The sequence below is a fragment of the Sturnira hondurensis genome, unplaced genomic scaffold (assembly GCF_014824575.4).
Source record: "Sturnira hondurensis isolate 20B ecotype Veracruz unplaced genomic scaffold, ASM1482457v3 Scaffold0008151, whole genome shotgun sequence".
Classification (NCBI taxonomy): Eukaryota; Metazoa; Chordata; class Mammalia; order Chiroptera; family Phyllostomidae; genus Sturnira; species Sturnira hondurensis.
Genome location: NW_028080782.1, coordinates 392,093 through 410,507, shown reverse-complemented (window position 1 = coordinate 410,507; position 18,415 = coordinate 392,093). Strand labels below are relative to the sequence as shown.

The following is an 18,415-nucleotide window of genomic DNA, read 5'->3' as shown; positions in this document are numbered from 1 at the left end:
GTTCAGTCCTGTGTTGGAGCATGTGCAAGATGCAACTGACTGCCATTTGTCACATCAGTTTCTTTCTATCTCTTCTCTCCCTCCCTTCCTCTCTCAGTAAGTATAGCCTTGTGTGAGGATTAATAAAAAAAAAAAAAAAAAAAGAGGGTAGCCGTGATTGGTGAGGCTCAGTGAATTGAGTGCCGGCATGCAACCCAAAGGTCACTGGTTCAGCTCCCGGTCAGGGCACACGTCTGGTTTGCTGGCCAGGTCCCTGACTGGGTGCGGCAATTGATGTATTTTTCACACATTGTTGATGTTTCTCTCCCTTTCCTTTTCACTAAAAATAAATAAAATCTTTAAAAAAAAGAGGGTAGCCTTGGCTGGTGTAGCTCAGTGGATTGAGCACGGGCTGCAAACCAAAGAGTCACCAGTTCGATTCCCAGTCAGGGCACATGCCTGGGTTGTGGGCCAGGCCCTGAGTATGGGGTGTGCAAGAGGCAACCACACACTGGTATTTCTTTCCCTCTCTCCCCTTTCCTCACTCTCTAAAAGTAAATAAAATCTTTTAAAAAGAGAGGGTAAACATCAAGTATTTTTGCCCACAAGAAAATAAAACACCATTTTAAAAACAAAATATTAAATATGTAAGCTTTCTACTTTTCAGTGTTCTGCATCTCTTATGCTTTTGTATGCTACCATATAATAAATTACACTGGTTTTATTTTTTCCTCGAAAAATTATAAACACAAAGGAAAGTGCACAGTAGATACTGTTATGAATTGTTTGTCATGTAATGCTGTCTCTGAAAGCATCTTCCATTATTGGTATCTTTAGCTCTCCCTCACCATTTCTTACCCAGACAGATCCTAATGTATTTATCCAAACTTTTAAGACAGATTCTTGAGTGCTGTCAATGTTTCCTCTCTTCCAAGCATGGCTCCACCGAGCCCTGGATTGAGAGGACACTGTGCTCTCCCCAGGTATCTATCTATGTGGCTGCCTTCTCTTTGGGGACTGGGGCTGCGATACCATGTCCCCTTCTGAGAGAAGGCCACCCCGAGTGCCAAAGCTGAAACAACCCGTCCCCTTCACTTTCCACCTCACTCAGAAATGAGCAGTGGGGGCTGTGAGACAAGGGGCTGTGGTTCACTCACTGCTGGACTACTAGTGCCTGGAACAGTGCCTGGAAGGGAGGAGGCGCTCAGAAACTTGTTGACTGAGTCACTGTTAACCTGAAGCCACTCATCCCTTGGGTTAACACGCCTGGGTTGTGGGCCAGGTCCCTGGTTAGGGGCACAGAGGCAACAGACCAATGTTTCTCTCCTTCTCTTTCTCCCTCCCTTCCCCTCCCTCTAAAAATAAGATCTTAAAAAAACAGAGCACCACTCTTGGTGATAAAAAATATCATCATTTGGTACTTATTATTTGTAACAGATCTCTATTATCAATAATGAAATTGTAAGCACACCACGCATGACTAAGGCTGTGGGTGACCCATAGATTGGATAACGCCCCTGCCTGACTGAAGGCACTTTTCAGAATTTCGGCCAGCCCAGGGTGGTGAAGCCCCTCCCCCATCTCCTTGCTGAGGGCCTGGGCCCTGTCACCTGGTCTGACCATTCCCAAGCCAGGAATCCACGGCTGGGAGGGGCAGGCGGCCTCATACTTGGCAAAGGCTTGCTGGGTTCTTGGGGTTCCCGGGGGGTATTTCTGCCTCCTCCGCCGAAGCTCTGACACACAAATGTATGGGAAAGCAGGTAACTATCTTTTGCATCTGATGAATATTTAAATGACATTGGTATCCCTTAATTAAAACTGTTATTTTAAAGATATTTAGCAAACGGAGACACTTCGGCATCTGAAGCTATTACTATTAACCCAATGATGTTGAGAAAAAAATTTTTTCCCCTGACGAACCACCTGGCAACTTCTACTGTTACAGGGAAACTGGGAGCTGAGTGTGAGGAAAACAAGGAAACTCAAGGGTGGCAACAACCTGACCCTTGGACTAGATCCAGGCATGTGTGACAAAGTGAGACTGTCCCCACGGAGTCCACCTCTCCATTACATCTAGTCCCCTTCACTATCCAGGAGACGGAGATCCAGATACACAACTCATGTGCATGGAGTAGCCTGTGCCCAGCACCCACATTCCAAAACCCGTCCTGCCCAGACTTGCCTTGAGTCCTATCCATGGGCCCCAATGTCATTTCTGGCACTGGCACTTGTGCTCAGAACCAGCCTATCGGATGTGGATTCAGAGTCATTGTGCCCCTCACTGTGTGTGCACCTTCCTTTAGGGCCGTGTGAGGCGGGTGTTCTGGCTGCAGGTTTTCCCACACTTGTAGGGCTTCTCCCACACCTGGACCCTCTGGTGGAGGGTGAGCAAGACGTTCCTGACACAAACCTCACCCCACTGGCTGCACATGCAGGGTTTCCTGGCGGCGTGGATGTGCTGGAGCTTGCTGAGGTAGGCACCTGGGCTGAAGGCCTTGTGGCGCTGGCCACCCTGCAGGGCTTCTCGATGATGTGGCCGACGTGGCCCATCGCCAGGGACGAGCGCCTTGCCAACCGCACCTGGCAGATGGAGCCTTCGGAGGCCTTCTCCCTGGTATGAGTCCTCTGGTGCACAAGGAGGTGCTTGTTCTGGCTGAAGGCCTTGCCACAGTCCTCGCATGTGTACGGCTTCTCCCCGGTGTGTGTCCTCTGGTGCAGGATGAGGGTCCACTTCTGGCCGAAGGCCTTTCCGCAGTCCCTGCACAGGAATGGCCTCTCCCCGGTGTGTGTCCTTTGGTGTGCAATGAGGTACTCGTTCCGGCTGAAGGCCTTACCGCAGTCCCCGCATCTGTAGGGCTTCTCCCCAGTGTGCGTCCTTTGATGTACGATGAGGCTCCTGTTCTGGCTGAAGGCTTTGCCACAGGCACTGCACACATAGGGTTTCTCCCCAGTGTGTGTCCTCTGGTGCAGGATGAGGTGCCTGTTCTGGCTGAAGGGCTTCCCGCACTCCCCGCAGGTGTAAGGCTTCTCCCCGGTGTGCGTTCTCTGGTGCAGGATGAGGTACTCGTTCCGGCTAAAGTCTTTGCCGCAGTCCCTGCACAGGTGCAGCTTCTCCCCAGTGTGTCTCCTCTGATGCACTAAGAGGCTCCTCTTCTGGCTGAAGGCCTTGCCACAGTCACCACACACATAAGGCTTCTCCCCAGTGTGCGTCCTCTGGTGCAGGATGAGGTTCCATTTCTGGCTGAACGCCTTTCCGCACTCCCCGCAGGGGTACGGCTTCTCCCCGGTGTGCGTTCTCTGGTGCAGGATGAGGCCCCTGTTCTCGCTGAAGGCCTTTCCGCAATCCCAGCATGTATATGGCTTCTCCCCGGTGTGCGTGCTGTGGTGCAGGATGAGGTGCTTGTTCTGGCTGAAGGCCTTGCCGCAGTCCCCGCATGAGTACGGCTTCTCCCCAGTGTGCGTGCGCTGATGGATGGTGAGGCACCACCGAAGGGTAAACTGCTTCCCACACGTGGCACATGAGAAGGGCTTCTCCCCGGTGTGGACTCGCTGATGCTTCCTCAGGGACGAGTTACAGCTGAAGGCCTTACCACAGACCCCGCACTCATAGGGCTTCTTCCCGGCACAGAATTTGGAGGGAGGATGGCGGCTTGAAGTACCTGAGTTTTTCTCACACACCGGGAATGCGCGAGTCCCTGATCCTCTTGGTCCTTCCAACCTTGGAGGGGCTGGCATTGGGCTTTGATGGACAAATGACTTAAATTTACGATATTCAGAGGCTAATGCCTGGGACATGTTCAAGGGCTCCAGACAGGACCCGGGGCTCCCCTGTCGCGGCCCCACTAGGTCAACTTGTGTTTCTAGTCCTTCACAGGGGCAACTCTGGGAACCATTCTTCGTGGGTCCTTCCACCACCACGGCAACAGGTGGTCTGTTTTCTGTGATGCTCCCCTGTGGGTCGGTATCTTTCAAGACAGGTCTAGTCTCCAAGTCTGAGGGGAGGGGGAAAGAGATGACAACACACAGGTAGTTAACCAGCTGGGAGAGAGGACCTTCCCAAGATACGACAAAGCACAGCCTGAAAGCAGAGGACAGTTTGTCGTGGGGACAGGTGGAGATGGGTAGCAGTGACCTGAGACAGTGAGGTTTACGGAGGTGAGCAGAGAGAGAGACTCCCCTTGAAAGTGGGCATAACAGCGGCCAGCAGAGACCAAAGCTGGGCAGACAGGCCCATGGAGAGAAAGAGGAGGAAGGCAGGCTTGGCGAAAAGGATCAAAGGCTCCCACAAGCCCAGTGACTGTTCGCTGCACCCAGACCCTCACTTCCAGGCCTCAAAATGCACCCCCAAGCCAGCTGTCTACCATAAGCAGTGACTTTTCTTACAGACGATAAAGTGAAAGCTGACTCACGTGGATGTGCCGCTTGCCCAGTCTTCCCACCAGACCGCCAGGCTTCCTACGCTGCACAGTAACAGCCTGGCCCTGGCAGCTGGCTCCAGACTCCTCCTCTTTGCACACTCGTACCGACCGCCCTGCTGACCACAGCCACTCTAATCCCCTCCTGCGTATCTCCTGTGGGTTCTTCCATCTCTGTTTCTGGTTTGGGAGGCTGTCCTGAGTTCCAGACACTGCACATGGACCTTAGGGTTCATGCCAGTATTAAAAACTGTGAGATCTTACACAAAAATCTCATTTAAAAAGTGAGGTTCCAGCCACATGGAACCTTCCTTCCTCAGAGGTAAGAATGAAAGTGGGAGTGGTAAGACGCTGTCCCCCTTCCTCCATTTAAGCCCTCACGGGCCCCACAACCCACCCATGGGTTTGAGACCCCTCTCGAGCCACGGAAGCTCAGATTTCAGTGTCTTGTCTATACTGACTCCTCCTAAATGGATCAAGGGCATTTCCCTTGATTTTTCTTCCTATGAAAAGGTCTGCACACTTATCGGGAAATATTTAAAGGATATATTCCAGAATGGAATCATTTGAAATTTGGTTGATAATGCCAAACTGTGTTCCAAGAGTTGTCCCAACTTTAATGCTCCTAAAATGAAGAGTCCCTTTGTCTATACCTTTGATACAGGATGATGTTTTATATATATATATATGTATGTATATTTTTTTTAGAGAGGAAGGGAAGGAGGGAAGGAGAGAAGGAGAGAAATATCAATGTATGGTTGCCTCTCATGCGTCCCCTGCTGGGAACTGGCCTGCAACTCAGGCATGTGCCCTGACTGGGAATCGAACCGCAATCCTTTGGTTCGCAGGCGTACAGTCAATCCACTGAGCTACACCAGCCAGGGCTATATATTTATTTTTTAAATGTCTCACAGGAGTAGAGTGGGAGGAAAAGGGTGGGGAGAAAGAGGGGGGAACAGGGAGAAAGAGAGAAACACGGATAGAGAGAAACATCAATCGATTGATTCCCCTATGCGCTCCAACTGGGGATCAAACTCGCAACCACACAGGGCCCTGACAAGTATTCCCTTTCATTCCTCTGTACCTCATGGGCAACACCTGTTATTTCTGTGAATCAAGTGGTACTTCTCTGACCATTAGTAAGGCTTATAAATCTTTTGTAAAGATAACTCCATGTATTACTATATCTGTGAATTGCACTGCTAAGTAAGGTCCATTTCTCTATCATTCCTTCGGTCTTTTTCTCATTTATTCCTAAGAGCTCTTTACATATTTATAATCCTCTGTTATACATGAGGTAAATACTCTTACCTACTTCATCACCTATCAAGTTCATTTTTAGCTTTGAGTAATGTGAACATCCTACATGTCAGATCTGTCCATCTTTTTTATTTGTGTCATCCTGAAGTGACAGGCAGATGGTAAATAATGAGGCAGAGATGCCCCCTTACCCAGCGAGACCAGGTTCCAGTAGGTCTCCATCATCACGTCCCTGTACAGGTCCTTCTGCGCAGGCTTCAGCTGCCGCCACTCCTCCTGGGTGAAGTCCACGATCACATCCCTGAACGCCACCAACCCCTGTAAGAGGAAGCGCACACCATTCACTGCAGGGCCCTCCTCACAGAGGTTGGGACATGTGGCCAAAGGGGTCAAGGCAATCAGGGGAGGCACACAGGACACATCTGATCTGGTGTCAACAAGGTACAGAGCTCTGAAGAGTCTGACCACTCAGTGTCCTTGGTGCCTAAGTTCACTGCAATGGTCCTCAGAGGGACAAGTAAACTAAGGGGCTATTCACCAGGAAGACAAGACAAACAACCAAATTCAAAAAAGGGCAAAGGACCTGAACAGATACTTCTCCAAAGAGGACTTACAGATGGCCAACAAACATATGAAAAAGTACTGAATGTCACTAATCATCAGAGAGCAATGAAAATGTCAGTGAGATACCATCTCACATCTGTCAGATGGAAAAGCCCATTGTGGACCCACAATCTGGTCAATGCAATTGTGGCAGGTGTCTGAGCAGCAGTAGTTCTAGGGCGTGTCCAGGAAGCTGGAAGCTATGGTTGGGGCTTGGGTGCTTTGGGGGAACCCAGGTGGGGGCAGGTAGATTAAGACCTGAGGCTTAAATGGCAGACTAAACACTGAGGACTCAGACACCATGATCCTGTGCATGAAGTGAACATGGCTGAGCATATATTGGATGACGAGATGACATGATGACAGTGTTGTCACCACCGCAGCAATGAAACCTGTCACTCACTAGGAAGTTGCTCTGGGCCAGGTTTTAGTCTAACCCGTGTAACCGGTTTGGTTTCATGCTGAGTTGCTGTGTCGAAGTGCTAACCCCCAGCTCCTTGGGATGGGACTTGATTTGGAAAGAGGGTCATTACAGGTTTACTGAGTTAAGATGAGGTCACACTGGAGAATGGAGATGACCTAGACAACAGGACATCAGTCCTTATATACAAAGAAGAAATTTGGACACACAGACTTGCCCACAGGGAGGCGCCACACAAGGATGGGGCATATGGTGCCACAAGCCACAGGGCCTGCAGAAGCTGGAGAGACACTGAGAACAGAGCCTTCCCAGGGCACAGAGCCCTGCTCATGCCTGATCTCAGACTTCCAGGCCCAGAGCTNACGTTTTATATATATATATATATATATGTATGTATATTTTTTTTAGAGAGGAAGGGAAGGAGGGAAGGAGAGAAGGAGAGAAATGTCAATGTATGGTTGCCTCTCATGAGTCCCCTGCTGGGAACTGGCCTACAACCCAGGTATGTTCCCTGACTGGGAATCGAACCGCAATCCTTTGGTTCGCAGGCGTACAGTCAATCCACTGAGCTACACCAGCCAGGGCTATATATTTATTTTTTAAATGTCTCACAGGAATAGAGTGGGAGGAAAAGGGTGGGGAGAAAGAGGGGGGAACAGGGAGAAAGAGAGAAACACGGATAGAGAGAAACATCAATCGATTGATTCCCCTATGTGATTCCCCTATGCGCTCCAACTGGGGATCAAACTCGCAACCACACAGGGCCCTGACAAGTATTCCTTTTCATTCCTCTGTACCTCATGGGCAACACCTGTTATTTCTGTGAATCAAGTGGTACTTCTGCGACCATTAGTAAGGCTTATAAATCTTTTGTAAAGATAACTCCATATATTACTGTATCTGTGAATTGCACTGCTAAGTAAGGTCCATTTCTCTATCATTCCTTCGGTCTTTTTCTCATTTATTCCTAAGAGCTCTTTATATATTTATAATCCTCTGTTATACATGAGGTAAATACTCTTACCTACTTCATCACCTATCAAGTTCATTTTTAGCTTTGAGTAATTTGAACATCCTACATGTCAGATCTGTCCATCTTTTTTATTTCTGTGTCACCGTGAAATGATGGGCAGAGGGTGAATAACACAGCAGAGCTACTTCCTTACCCAGCGAGACCAGGTTCCAGTAGGTCTCCATCATCACGTCCCTGTACAGGTCCTTCTGCGCAGGCTTCAGCTGCCGCCACTCCTCCTGGGTGAAGTCCACGATCACATCCCTGAACGCCACCAACCCCTGTAAGAGGAAGCACCCACCATTCACTGCAGGGCCCTCCTCACAGAGGTCGGGACATGTGGCCAAAGGGGTCAAGGCAATCAGAGGAGGCACACAGGACACATCTGATCTGGTGTCAACAAGGTACAGAGCTCTGAAGAATCTGACCACTCAGTGTCCTTGGTGCCTAAGTTCACTGCAATGGTCCTCAGAGGGACAAATAAACTAAGCGGCTATTCACCAGGAAGACAAGACAAACAACCAAATTCAAAAATGGGCAAAGGACCTGAACAGATACTTCTCCAAAGAGGACTTACAGATGGCCAACAAACATATGAAAAAATACTGAATGTCACTAATCATCAGAGAGCTGCAAATGAAAATGTCAGTGAGATACCATCTCACATCTGTCAGATGGAAAAGCCCATTATGGACCCACAATCTGGTCAATGCAATTGTGGCAGGTGTCTGAGCAGCAGTAGTTCTAGGGAGTGTCCAGGAAGCTGGAAGCTATGGTTGGGGCTTGGGTGCTTTGGGGGAACCCAGGTGGGGGCAGGTAGATCAAGACCTGAGGCTTAAATGGCAGACTAAACACTGAGGACTCAGACACCATGATCCTGTGCATGAAGTGAACATGGCTGAGCATATATTGGATGACGAGATGACATGATGACAGTGTTGTCACCACCGCAGCAATGAAACCTGTCACTCACTAGGAAGTTGCTCTGGGCCAGGTTTTAGTCTAACCCGTGTAACCGGTTTGGTTTCATGCTGAGTTGCTGTGTCGAAGTGCTAACCCCCAGCTCCTTGGGATGGGACTTGATTTGGAAAGAGGGTCATTACAGGTTTACTGAGTTAAGATGAGGTCACACTGGAGAATGGAGATGACCTAGACAACAGGACATCAGTCCTTATATACAAAGAAGAAATCTGGACACACAGACATGCACACAGGGAGCCACCACACAAGGATGGGGCATATGGTGCCACAAGCCACAGGCCTGCAGAAGCTGGGAGAGACTCTGAGAACAGAGCCTTCCCTGGCCTTCCCAGGGCACAGAGCCCTGCTCATGCCTGATCTCAGACTTCCAGGCCCAGAACTGTGGGAAAATAGGTTCCTGTCTGTGGTGCCCTGTTACGGCAGCCCCAAGGCCTGATCAGAGTAACTTATCTGTCGTGGACCTTGAACCATAGCTCACACTTCCCTAGAGGACACACCTGCTGGTCAATCCTGTGTTGGGAGTGCCTGCCGGGGACTCTGGGCTGGTCTTGGCCTCCTCTGTCTTGGGGCCATCGCCACGCGATGAGGGAGCAGTACAGGGCAGTCAGTGGTTCACGATCTGGGCTTGGGAGCCCATCAGGAAATCCTGGCTCTGCACCCCACCCCTTTGGCTGTGTTTCCTGGGACAAGTTTTAACGTTTTTGAGCCTCTTCGTTCAATAGACTTCCTAATAACAACACCCCTCTCTGTAGCTCTTAGAAGGTTCAATGAGGTCACTCACGCGATTCCTTATCGTGCATGGTTGCAGGAAGCTCTTGGACACGGCAACTACTGTTTTCATCATTTGGTTAACTGAGCATTGCATATATATCTTCTATATTTCTCATCATTAATAAATACTTTATATTATTAGTATTTGGTTCTTTGACCCATTTGTACTTTGAGAAAACCCAGGGAGTAATTTCTTTATTTTCCAAAGATATGTTTATTGATTTAAGAGAAAGAAACAGGGAGAGAGATAAACATTGCTGTGACAGAGAAACATCAATCAACTGCCTCTGGAACAATCCCTGAGCCAGGAATCGAACCCTCAACCGTTTGGTGCACAGGATGATGTTTTAACCAAGCCTCCTGCCAGCGCAGTAATTTCTTTTTTTTAAAATACCACTTGATTGAAGTATAATTGGTATATTAAAAGTTGCATGTAGGCCCTGGCTGGTGTAGCTCAGTGGATTGAGCACAAGCCTGTGAACCAGAGGATCGAGGTTCGACTCCCAGTCGGGGCACATGCCTGGGTTGCAGGTCAGTTCCCTGCAGGGGACACACGAGAGGCAACCATACATGGATGTTTCTCTCCCTCTCTCCTTCCTCTCTAAAGATAAATAAATAAATAAATAAAATCTTCAAAAAAAAGCTGCATGTATACTTTTGATAAATATGGAAGTACAAAGCTTTGGAACCAACACCATTGAGGCCAAAAACACATCCACCACCTCCTAAAGGTTCCTCCTCCCCCCTTTATTTTTGTACTTTTTTCATACGAGTTGTTAAAATATAACTCCTGCTGAAAGTCTACCCTATGTCTGCCCCACCTGAATGAACTCACTAAATGACATTTTTACCGAGCAGGCTCCATGCGGCAAGCCCAGCCCGGGACTGGCTGAGAACCAGAGACGGTCCTGGGCATCTGGGAGCCCACATGGAACAGCAACGGTGTGGGAGGCAAGACACAGAGGAGCCTTCATCAGAAGGCTGGGGAGATTCTCCCGGAAATGGGGTTTCCCTCGAAGTGCTCCAAAGCCCTCTGAGTGCTCTGCATGCACATGACTGAGGCCTCTCATTCTAGGACTGCATCTGTTTTGGATTCTTGTCTAATGGTACAGACCACTTCGCCACAAGAAAAATATCACCCAGTTCCAATGAGTTGAAATCAGGATCTATATATTTTTTAAACCTCACCCAAGACTATATTTATTGATTTCAGAGGGAGAGGAAGGCAGGGTCAGAGAGAGAGGCAGAGAGACATAGAGACAGAGACAGACAGACATCCATCCGACTGCCTCACGAACATGCCCCACTGGGGGACGGAAACTGCAACCTTCCGGAGTGCCGGACAACGCTCTGACCAGTTCAGCCACCTGGCCGGGCAGGCTCTATTTTTAGAAGAATCAGAATGTCATTAGACTAAAAGAGACTAAGAAAAAGAACTGAAATCCCAAATTCCAGCCACACGGAAAAGACAACTATCGGAAAATCCTAAACAAAGTTTGTAAAAGGGGAAACCAGGGCAACCATTACAGAGAAGGTCAACATGGAGATATCATGGTGCAGTTACATCTGAAAACAGTCAGATCGTTCCTTAAACAGATAAATATATTGTTAACAAAGGACCCTACACTCAAAAGAACTGGGAAGGTGGAACAGAAAACTGTACATGAAAGTTCACAGCATTACTAATAATGGAAATGTGGAAACAACCCAAACATATACAACCTGATAAATGCATAAACACGGGATTTACCTGTGGAATAGTGATTCCACAGGTAAATAGTGATTTACCTGTGGATTTACAGTGGAATAGTATAGTGTCATGAAAAAGCACACTGCTACGACAGATGAACATCAAAAACATGATGCTCAGCAAAAGCAGCAAAAGCAGCCAGATCAAAAATCACATGTTGAGTGATTCCACTTATAGAAATGTCCAGCCCTGGCCGGGTAACTCAGTTGTTTGGAGTGTTGTCTGTACAACCAAAGGATGAGGGTGCAGTCCCAGGTTGGGGTGCCTATGGGAGGCAACTGATAGTTGTTTCTCTCTTTCTGTCTCCACCTCTTTGTCTAAAACTCAATGAACATATCCTCTGGTGAGAGAAAAAAAGATGTATGTCCTGATATATATATGTTTAACTTACTGCTTTGAGAGAGAAAGAGAAAGAAAAAGATGTTGTTCTACTTAGTCATGAATTCATTGGTTGCTTCTTCTATGTGCCCTGTCTCGGGAATGAACCCACAAACTTGGCATACCAAGATTATGCTCTAACCAACTGAGTAACATATATATAATTTTTTTTCTCTTCTTATCAATGTATGGTTGCCTCTGCCGAGGACGCACAATGTATCGTGTGTCCCCTGCCGGGAACTGGCCTGCAATCCAGGTATGTGCCCTGACGGAATCGAACTGCGATCCTCTGGTTTGCAGGCCCGCGCCCAATCCACTGAGCTACACCAGCCAGGGCCGACATATATATAATTTTTATTAAAAAGCTCTTCTTGCATAGAAGAAAATTCAGAGAAGAGTGCCATGCATACCCACCCACTAGAACATCAGGACAACAGCCAGGAACGTTGATGGGCCCCTCCCCAGAGGTGTCCTCCTGCCGTCTCTCCATGGCATGTAGTACCATCTGCCCCTTCTGAAGGCCCCTGGTTCCGCACGTCTGGCCCTGGTCCTCTCTCACACTAGATGAAATATGTTTAAGTCGCCACTTCCCAGGTGCCTGCCAGTGTTTCCTAAAAGCCTGAGGGTACAGCAGGTCAGTACCGTGCTACCCTACCCCATGCAGTTGTCAAAAGCTAGGGTCAGTACAGTACTCTTCCCTCCTCACGGTAAACACAGCCCCAGGAGACCGGACTGGGGGCTGGGGCCCTGAGGAGAGCTCAGGGGGAACACAGGGAAATTCTTGCCCAGGGGTCTGATCCTAAGGAGGAGGCATGAGAGGGTCGCATGACTCACCAGGGCCTTCGTGGTCAGCGGCTGGGTGGCCATCCTTCCAGTGCCCATGATGACCAGGGTACAGGCAGGCTGTGTGCAGGGAGAGAAAGAGAAAGGCACAGTGAAAGATGAGGTTGAGGCCCATCACACAATGCAAGGCAGACACACCCACTAGGAGACAGGCAGAGCGGGACACGCACACATGTTTATAATGAACCAACTCATGGGGGTTATTGAAAGGTTTTCTTAGGCTCCGCCGAGGAAGAAATGCCAACCAGCCACGAAGCTGGGCAGTGTAGAGCTTTACTGGGGTTTGCGCACGCACCTGGCCTGCAGAGTGGGGGCTGAGGGAGTCTCGCCCAAGAAGGGAATGTGCCGGGTTTTATTTTGGTTGGCTCTCTTCGTGGAAGCTGGGGATTGGTCCCCTTTGAACAAAGCGGCAATATATCATTGGTTCTCCTCGGGTTCCGGTTGCTATGCAGATAAAGCCCGCCCTTTCGATGTTAGCCGCCTTTTCCAGGCTGTAGTTCAGCTGCCATTTTGTCCTACCCCACCCATCCTAACAGCTATGGCATTCAAGGCACTTGACAAAAGTCTCTAATTTAATCCTCCTGACACACTCCAAGGTAGAGGCTATTTCCACTTACCCCATTTCACAGATGAGGAGAGTGAGTCCCAAACACATAAACCACATGTCAAAGAAGCTGAGCTGGGATTAGGATTGGGCTGAGTACATCCAGGTCCACCTGCTTGGTGCACACTCACACCCACACATTGACAACCACCGCCCCCCCCCCCCACATGCATGTGTACACTGCCAGTCCCAGTCTGGAGCAACAGAACCCTCTGTCCCTACCCTTGGTCTGACTGCTGGCCACAGGACCCAGAAGACACTGTAGCACCACCCCCACCTTCTGGGCCTCCCCCAGATCTTCTGGGGTTACTGTGAGTCTCAATGATCAGACACTGTAGAAAGCCCGGAGCCATGTGACTCCACTGGTTGGATCATCGCCCAGAACACAAAAGGTCAGGTTCAATCCCAAGTCATGGAGCACACCTAGGTTGTGCGTTTCATTCCCCCACCCTCAGTTGGGGGTTCCTGGGGGAGGCAACTGATCAATGTCTCTCTCTCTTCCTCCCTCTCTAAAATCAATAAACATATAAATGATATTTACTGTAGCACTGTTCCTAGAAACGAACACCAACCTACCAACGAACCAACCAAACCTGTATATATGGATAAATGCCAGGCATCCAGCCTCAAATTCCAGGTCGCCTCCCAGAAGCAGGAGTTACATTATATTCCTGTGTGCAGCTGTAACAAGGTGCAGCCAAGAGAGGGGACCCCCCAAAAAAGGGATTTGGAATGGGGTCCAGAATTCGAGGTGTCCAGGAAATATTAGAAGGACATATAAGATGTCCTCACGCCTTACTGCCCCCATAGGTGTCAGTTGGGGAAAGGGACAAATGGAGAGGAACCATTGAGAGCTGTTTTGTACAGCAAAGGCTGTGCAGCTAACCTCTGGCATGGTCACTTAACATCTCTATAACCTTCAACTGGCTGCACAGATACGTTAAATAGCTGTGGCCATGCTCTGAGCCAGGGGGATGGAAGTGACTTCCACCTGACACAACTAGGAGCAGGTCCCCTAAGTTACAGCGCCTGCGTGAGAGCTTGGAGTTGACTGGCTCCAGGACATGGGGACACCTGCTCAGACTCACAATGGCAGCCCAGTAAACTTGGAGTAATACAGGAATGATGGCAAGTGTAGCCGATTGTAGGAGGAGTCGGAAATGAGGCTACAAAGGAGGCCTGGGGCGGGGATTAAAACCCCCGACATGGCAGCCCTTCAGGGAGGGCCACGCACTTTTGGCAGAGTGCAGACCCCTGCAGCTTTGGCAGAAGAGGCCCATGTAGCTTTGGGGTGCTCCCTTTAGCCACCAGCAGCCTGGGAAGCAGGAGAGACTTTCCCTGGAAAAATGGGTGTCAGGATGGGCGGGCCAGGAAAAATGGCGGCTGAACCACAGCCCGGAAAAGACGGCTGACATCAAACCAGAGAGCCGAAGGGCGGGCTTTATCCACATAGCAACCTGAGCCTGAGGAAAACCACCAATGATATATCGCCGCTTTGTTCAAAGGGGACCAGTCCCCAGCTCCCACGAAGAGAGCCAACCAAAATAAAACCCCGGCACATTCCCTTCTTGGGCGCGACTTCCTAAGCCCCCACTCTGCAGGCCGGGAAACCTGGCCCAGGTGCGCAAACCCCAATTAAGCTCTATACTGTCTAACTTTGTGGCTGGTTGGCATCTCTTCCTCGGCGGAGCCTAAGAAAACCTTTCAATGGCTACAAAGAACTCTTACCAGTGGACTGTGAGAAGGTGCCCCGTGACTTTGGATTCATTGGAGATTTTGCCTGGGTGGCAACACAGTTGATGGTGCCAGCGGCCTGGAAACATGGATGTGTGCTCTTTTCCTGAGTTGCGGTACCCCAAATTAGGGCAGGGGGAAAAGGGAGCACTGTGGGTGTCTGTGGGTATCCTAAAGAACCTTGATATTTTAATGGGGACATTGGGTCACTGCTTTAAGTCTGTGTATCTTTAAACAAACCTTTCCTTTCCTTTTCACAAGCCTCTGGCATTGAGAGACGTCTTTCCTGTGGCGGCAGACAGACAAGCCCAGTAGATGGTCTGGTCCAGAGGGTATTAGTAAACCGTCCGTGGGGGGTGGCAGGGGCCCTGTTGTTCTTAAGTTTTTGGCATCCCTGGGTGGGCCAAATATTGCCCCCCTTGGACCTCTGTTCGCTAACACAATGACTTTATGTCTCCTTACATGGAATTTTTGCAAATGTACTCTTTGTGGACTTGTAGTTTCTGTCTCCTATCTCTGAACCACAAGGTCAACAACACAGGCTCCTATTGCAGGACCAGGACGATCCCAGAGTCAACTTACCCAGGAGGCACAGTGGGCCCAGAGCCCCTGACACCAGTAAGGAGCCCTTGATAATATCATTTTTTTAATATTAGAAGAGAAAACATGAATCATATTGAGTCTGATTTGCATTGTCCTTACAGCAATGCAATCACAACTCTAATTTTTACTACATTTAAAAGGATGCCACGAAGGCACAGTGGCCCAGGAAGTGGCATGCGCAAGGGGGCGGGGGCTGGTGACCTCTGAACCCAGAGTGACATAAAATCTGTATCTGCAGCGCCAGGTGTGGCGGCTGCTGTGGTAACTCCTCCTTCATCCAAGGTTTCTGGCATTTTTTTCTGTCCATTGTTTCTAAGGGAAAACAAAGATTTGCCATCTGTGGGGTGGTTAGTGTGGGAGATCTGAAACGCAGAACCTGGGTGTGATTCACTTAAAGTCTCCCAGCCTCAGTTTCCCCACCTGCAAAATCGGGATGGTGAGGGTCCCTACCTCAGTTACCAGCAGGCTATGAAACGCCCAGAACGATACCGTGAGCGCCCAACACGCCCTCCTGGAACAAATCCACCCGGGTCAGCATGGGGCAGGGTCTCTGACCCTCTTCCTTAGCCCTACTCCTTGCCCCCACCCGCATGTCCTGCCCTCCCGGGACCAGGGGAGGCTCTGAGGGCGGGAGGGAGATGGCTCTGGGGCCCGCAGGGAGGCAGCTCCGCCAGGCTGCCTGTCCAGGACGCCGCGTTCCCCACGCTCTGGGAGGGCACCCCCGACGTCCCCACTCACACACGTCATCCACGCCCAGAGACAGGGGCCCAGGTGCACACAGACGGGGGGAGGCTCGGGCAGGAGAGACGCACCCCACACGCACTGACACACTCCCACAGGACACACAGGCGTGCAGGAAGGGAGCAGACCCAGGTGGACCCCCGGATGGCGCCTTCAGGCTGAGACACCGCGGACGGAACCGAGGACAGACACGCACACCGGCGCGGACGCGGACGGACCCCGCACAGACCAAGACAGGAAGCGGACACACACGAGCAGAGGCGAGACCCAGGAGGACCCCCGGACACACGCAGTGACAAACACGGAGGCACACTCAAAGACACGGCCCGAAAGTCTCAGCCCAGTGAACACGCAGCCTCAGGCACCCCCTTCCACCACACAGCCCCGTGCCAACGCGCGCACGCTTCTTACCTAGTCCGACGCCGGTCTCCTCCGGCTCCCGCTGGCCTGTCCTCCGCAGGCTGCCTGAGGAAAACGCCCTCCGCCCACTAGGCCCCGGGGCGCACTGCGCCTGCGCAGTCAACGGACTACATTTCCCAGAAGCCCGAGTTCTGCCGCCGCCAAAGCAGCTCCCGCCTCCCCTTAGAGCCTGCGCCGCGGTCCGAACCCGAACCCGAGAGAGAGGTGGCGGGGAGCGGCGAGCGGCTTCCTATCGCAGAGGCCTCCTCGCCGTCGGGGTCAAGTGCGGGGTTCGTGGGGGATCAGGTGTTAGGTGGCGCCGGGGATCGGGGAGAGGAAGGTGAGGGATGCGGCCCGGGGATGGATACGAAAGGGAAGAGGGGTGCAGGGTGGGTGGGAGGGGGACGGGGGGGGGAGGGGGAGGGGGAATCGCAGAAGAGGCGGGGCGTGGCTGGAGGCTGGAAGAGGCGCCGTTGCTCCTCTGCAGACCTCCTTCCTCCAGCCAGGGACCCCGCTAGTTCGTGCTGACTTACAGAAAATTCGTAAAGCGTGGGGAGACGCAAGGAAACGAATGATGGTAACCAAAAAAGAAGTATTAGCCCTTAGCGTTGTGTGCCAGCTCCAGTTCTGGGCACGCAAGTGTTGCATGTTATTAGGCATGTTTGGTTCCAGAACCAAAGAGGGGGTTCTGCTGCCCGCCGCCCCCAAGAGGTAAGTTCCAAAGGCAAACGCTGGCGAGAAAGTAAAAGAGGTTTTTCATTCAGGTGCTGCAGGATCGGGGAGAGTGGCAGACTCTTGTCTCAAAGCCCACCCGCCCCGGAAAACCCGAGGAAAAACCCAGCCGTCCTCAGCCAAACCAGCACACAAGGCAGCGTCCAGCGCTGCTCCCATTCAAATTATCATCCTTTGGGAACCGCAGGTACTGCTGAGCAGATGCTCAGGCACCTCAGCTTGGTCTTGAACAGTGTCCAGGTTCGGGCTCCCTCCTAGAAACCTCCGGGCCTGCCAAAGTCTGCCATTCTGCTCCCACAAGGTCCCACTAATTCACCAGCTCGTGTGTTCTCCAGGTGGCCAAGACAGCGTCCCTTCCTTCCCCTTGGTTTATATTCTTTCCTCAGGTGAGAGAGTCGGCTCGCCCAGTTAACTTCCCAGAGGTCCGCGTGCTTGGGAGGGGAGGATGTGTCTACACACAACTAGTTGCGTTTTTCACCCAGACTAGACTGACAGGTTAGTCACCCCGCCACCCCCCACCATTCTGATCTGTATGGTGCAACTGCCTTCCTTCCACTGTTCCCACCCCCAATCAAGTACCAGAAGTGGATAGGAGGTCTTTTCCCACTATTGAATTATCTTACCAATATTGTGGGTGCTCAGTGCTTTACTTCCTCAAGTTGGCCAATTGCCCCGGGGCAGGGTACCTCACACCACCATAGGTTGCTCCGCAGGAGCTCAGTTACCAAGGCAATGCCACCCCACCTACCGCTTTGCCATTGCCCAGGGCAGATGGAGATCTCAGGCGGCCCCTCCTGTTCCTGCTCCTTGCCTGCTCCCAGTGATCCAGCCAGGCTATCAGTATAATTAAGATGTAACAACCTCATTTAATCCTGGCAACCGAGCTACTTTCTGGGTGAGGGCAGTGATATAGACAAGAAAGGTCACAGGAGAGGAAAGTGGGGGAGCTGGGGTGGGAAAGAAGCCTCCAGGGTGAGGCAGTCTTATGCTATGAACCACAAAGCCAAGTGCATTTACTGAATGTCTCAGGGACCACAAAAATGCTAACTGCCGCTGCCTTACATGGTGAATGATGACCCCTCCTTTTTTTTTGAATCCTATCCTGGCCGGGGCTGAACCTCCTTTCAGGTAGACCTGTTCAAGCTATCTAGCCAGGCCGACTGAACTGTCCTTGGTACTGAACCCGCTT

The 18,415-nt window shown here is 50.8% G+C and overlaps 2 protein-coding genes across 3 annotated transcripts in view; both read right to left on the bottom strand.

The window, feature by feature from the left end:
- LOC118992210 (zinc finger protein OZF-like) overlaps window positions 1-16,572 on the bottom strand; it is a 35,489-nt gene extending 18,917 nt beyond the window's left edge. Inside the window, exons 1-2 of one of the 2 annotated variants that reach the window (XM_037053912.1) lie at window positions 16,507-16,572; window positions 12,405-12,473 (exon numbers count right to left, since the gene is read on the bottom strand). In XM_037053912.1, the coding sequence (XP_036909807.1) occupies window positions 12,405-12,452 (48 nt within the window). In that variant the 5' untranslated portion in view covers window positions 12,453-12,473; window positions 16,507-16,572. Of the gene's footprint in view, window positions 1-7,828; window positions 7,972-12,404; window positions 12,476-16,506 lie in introns of those variants that run through there. The other variant, XR_005067596.1, reaches the window with a different exon arrangement.
- LOC118992204 (endothelial zinc finger protein induced by tumor necrosis factor alpha-like) lies at window positions 1,312-6,013 on the bottom strand. Its single transcript, XM_037053902.1, has 2 exons — window positions 5,846-6,013; window positions 1,312-3,971 (listed from the first exon to the last, which is right to left on the bottom strand). Exons 1-2 carry the CDS (start codon window positions 5,877-5,879, stop codon window positions 2,170-2,172), a joined length of 1,836 nt encoding a protein of 611 aa, XP_036909797.1. The 5' UTR covers window positions 5,880-6,013; the 3' UTR covers window positions 1,312-2,169.
- Window positions 16,573-18,415: the final 1,843 nt, after the last annotated feature.

Excerpts from the sequence above, each read along its gene's own strand:
- LOC118992204 (XM_037053902.1), bottom strand. The coding sequence starts at position 5,879 with ATGATGGAGACCTACTGGAACCTGGTCTCGCTGG. Across the intron at positions 3,972-5,845 it reads CTGGAACCTGGTCTCGCTGG|ACTTGGAGACTAGACCTGTC; the intron begins GTAAGGGGGCAT and ends CCCTCCCCTCAG.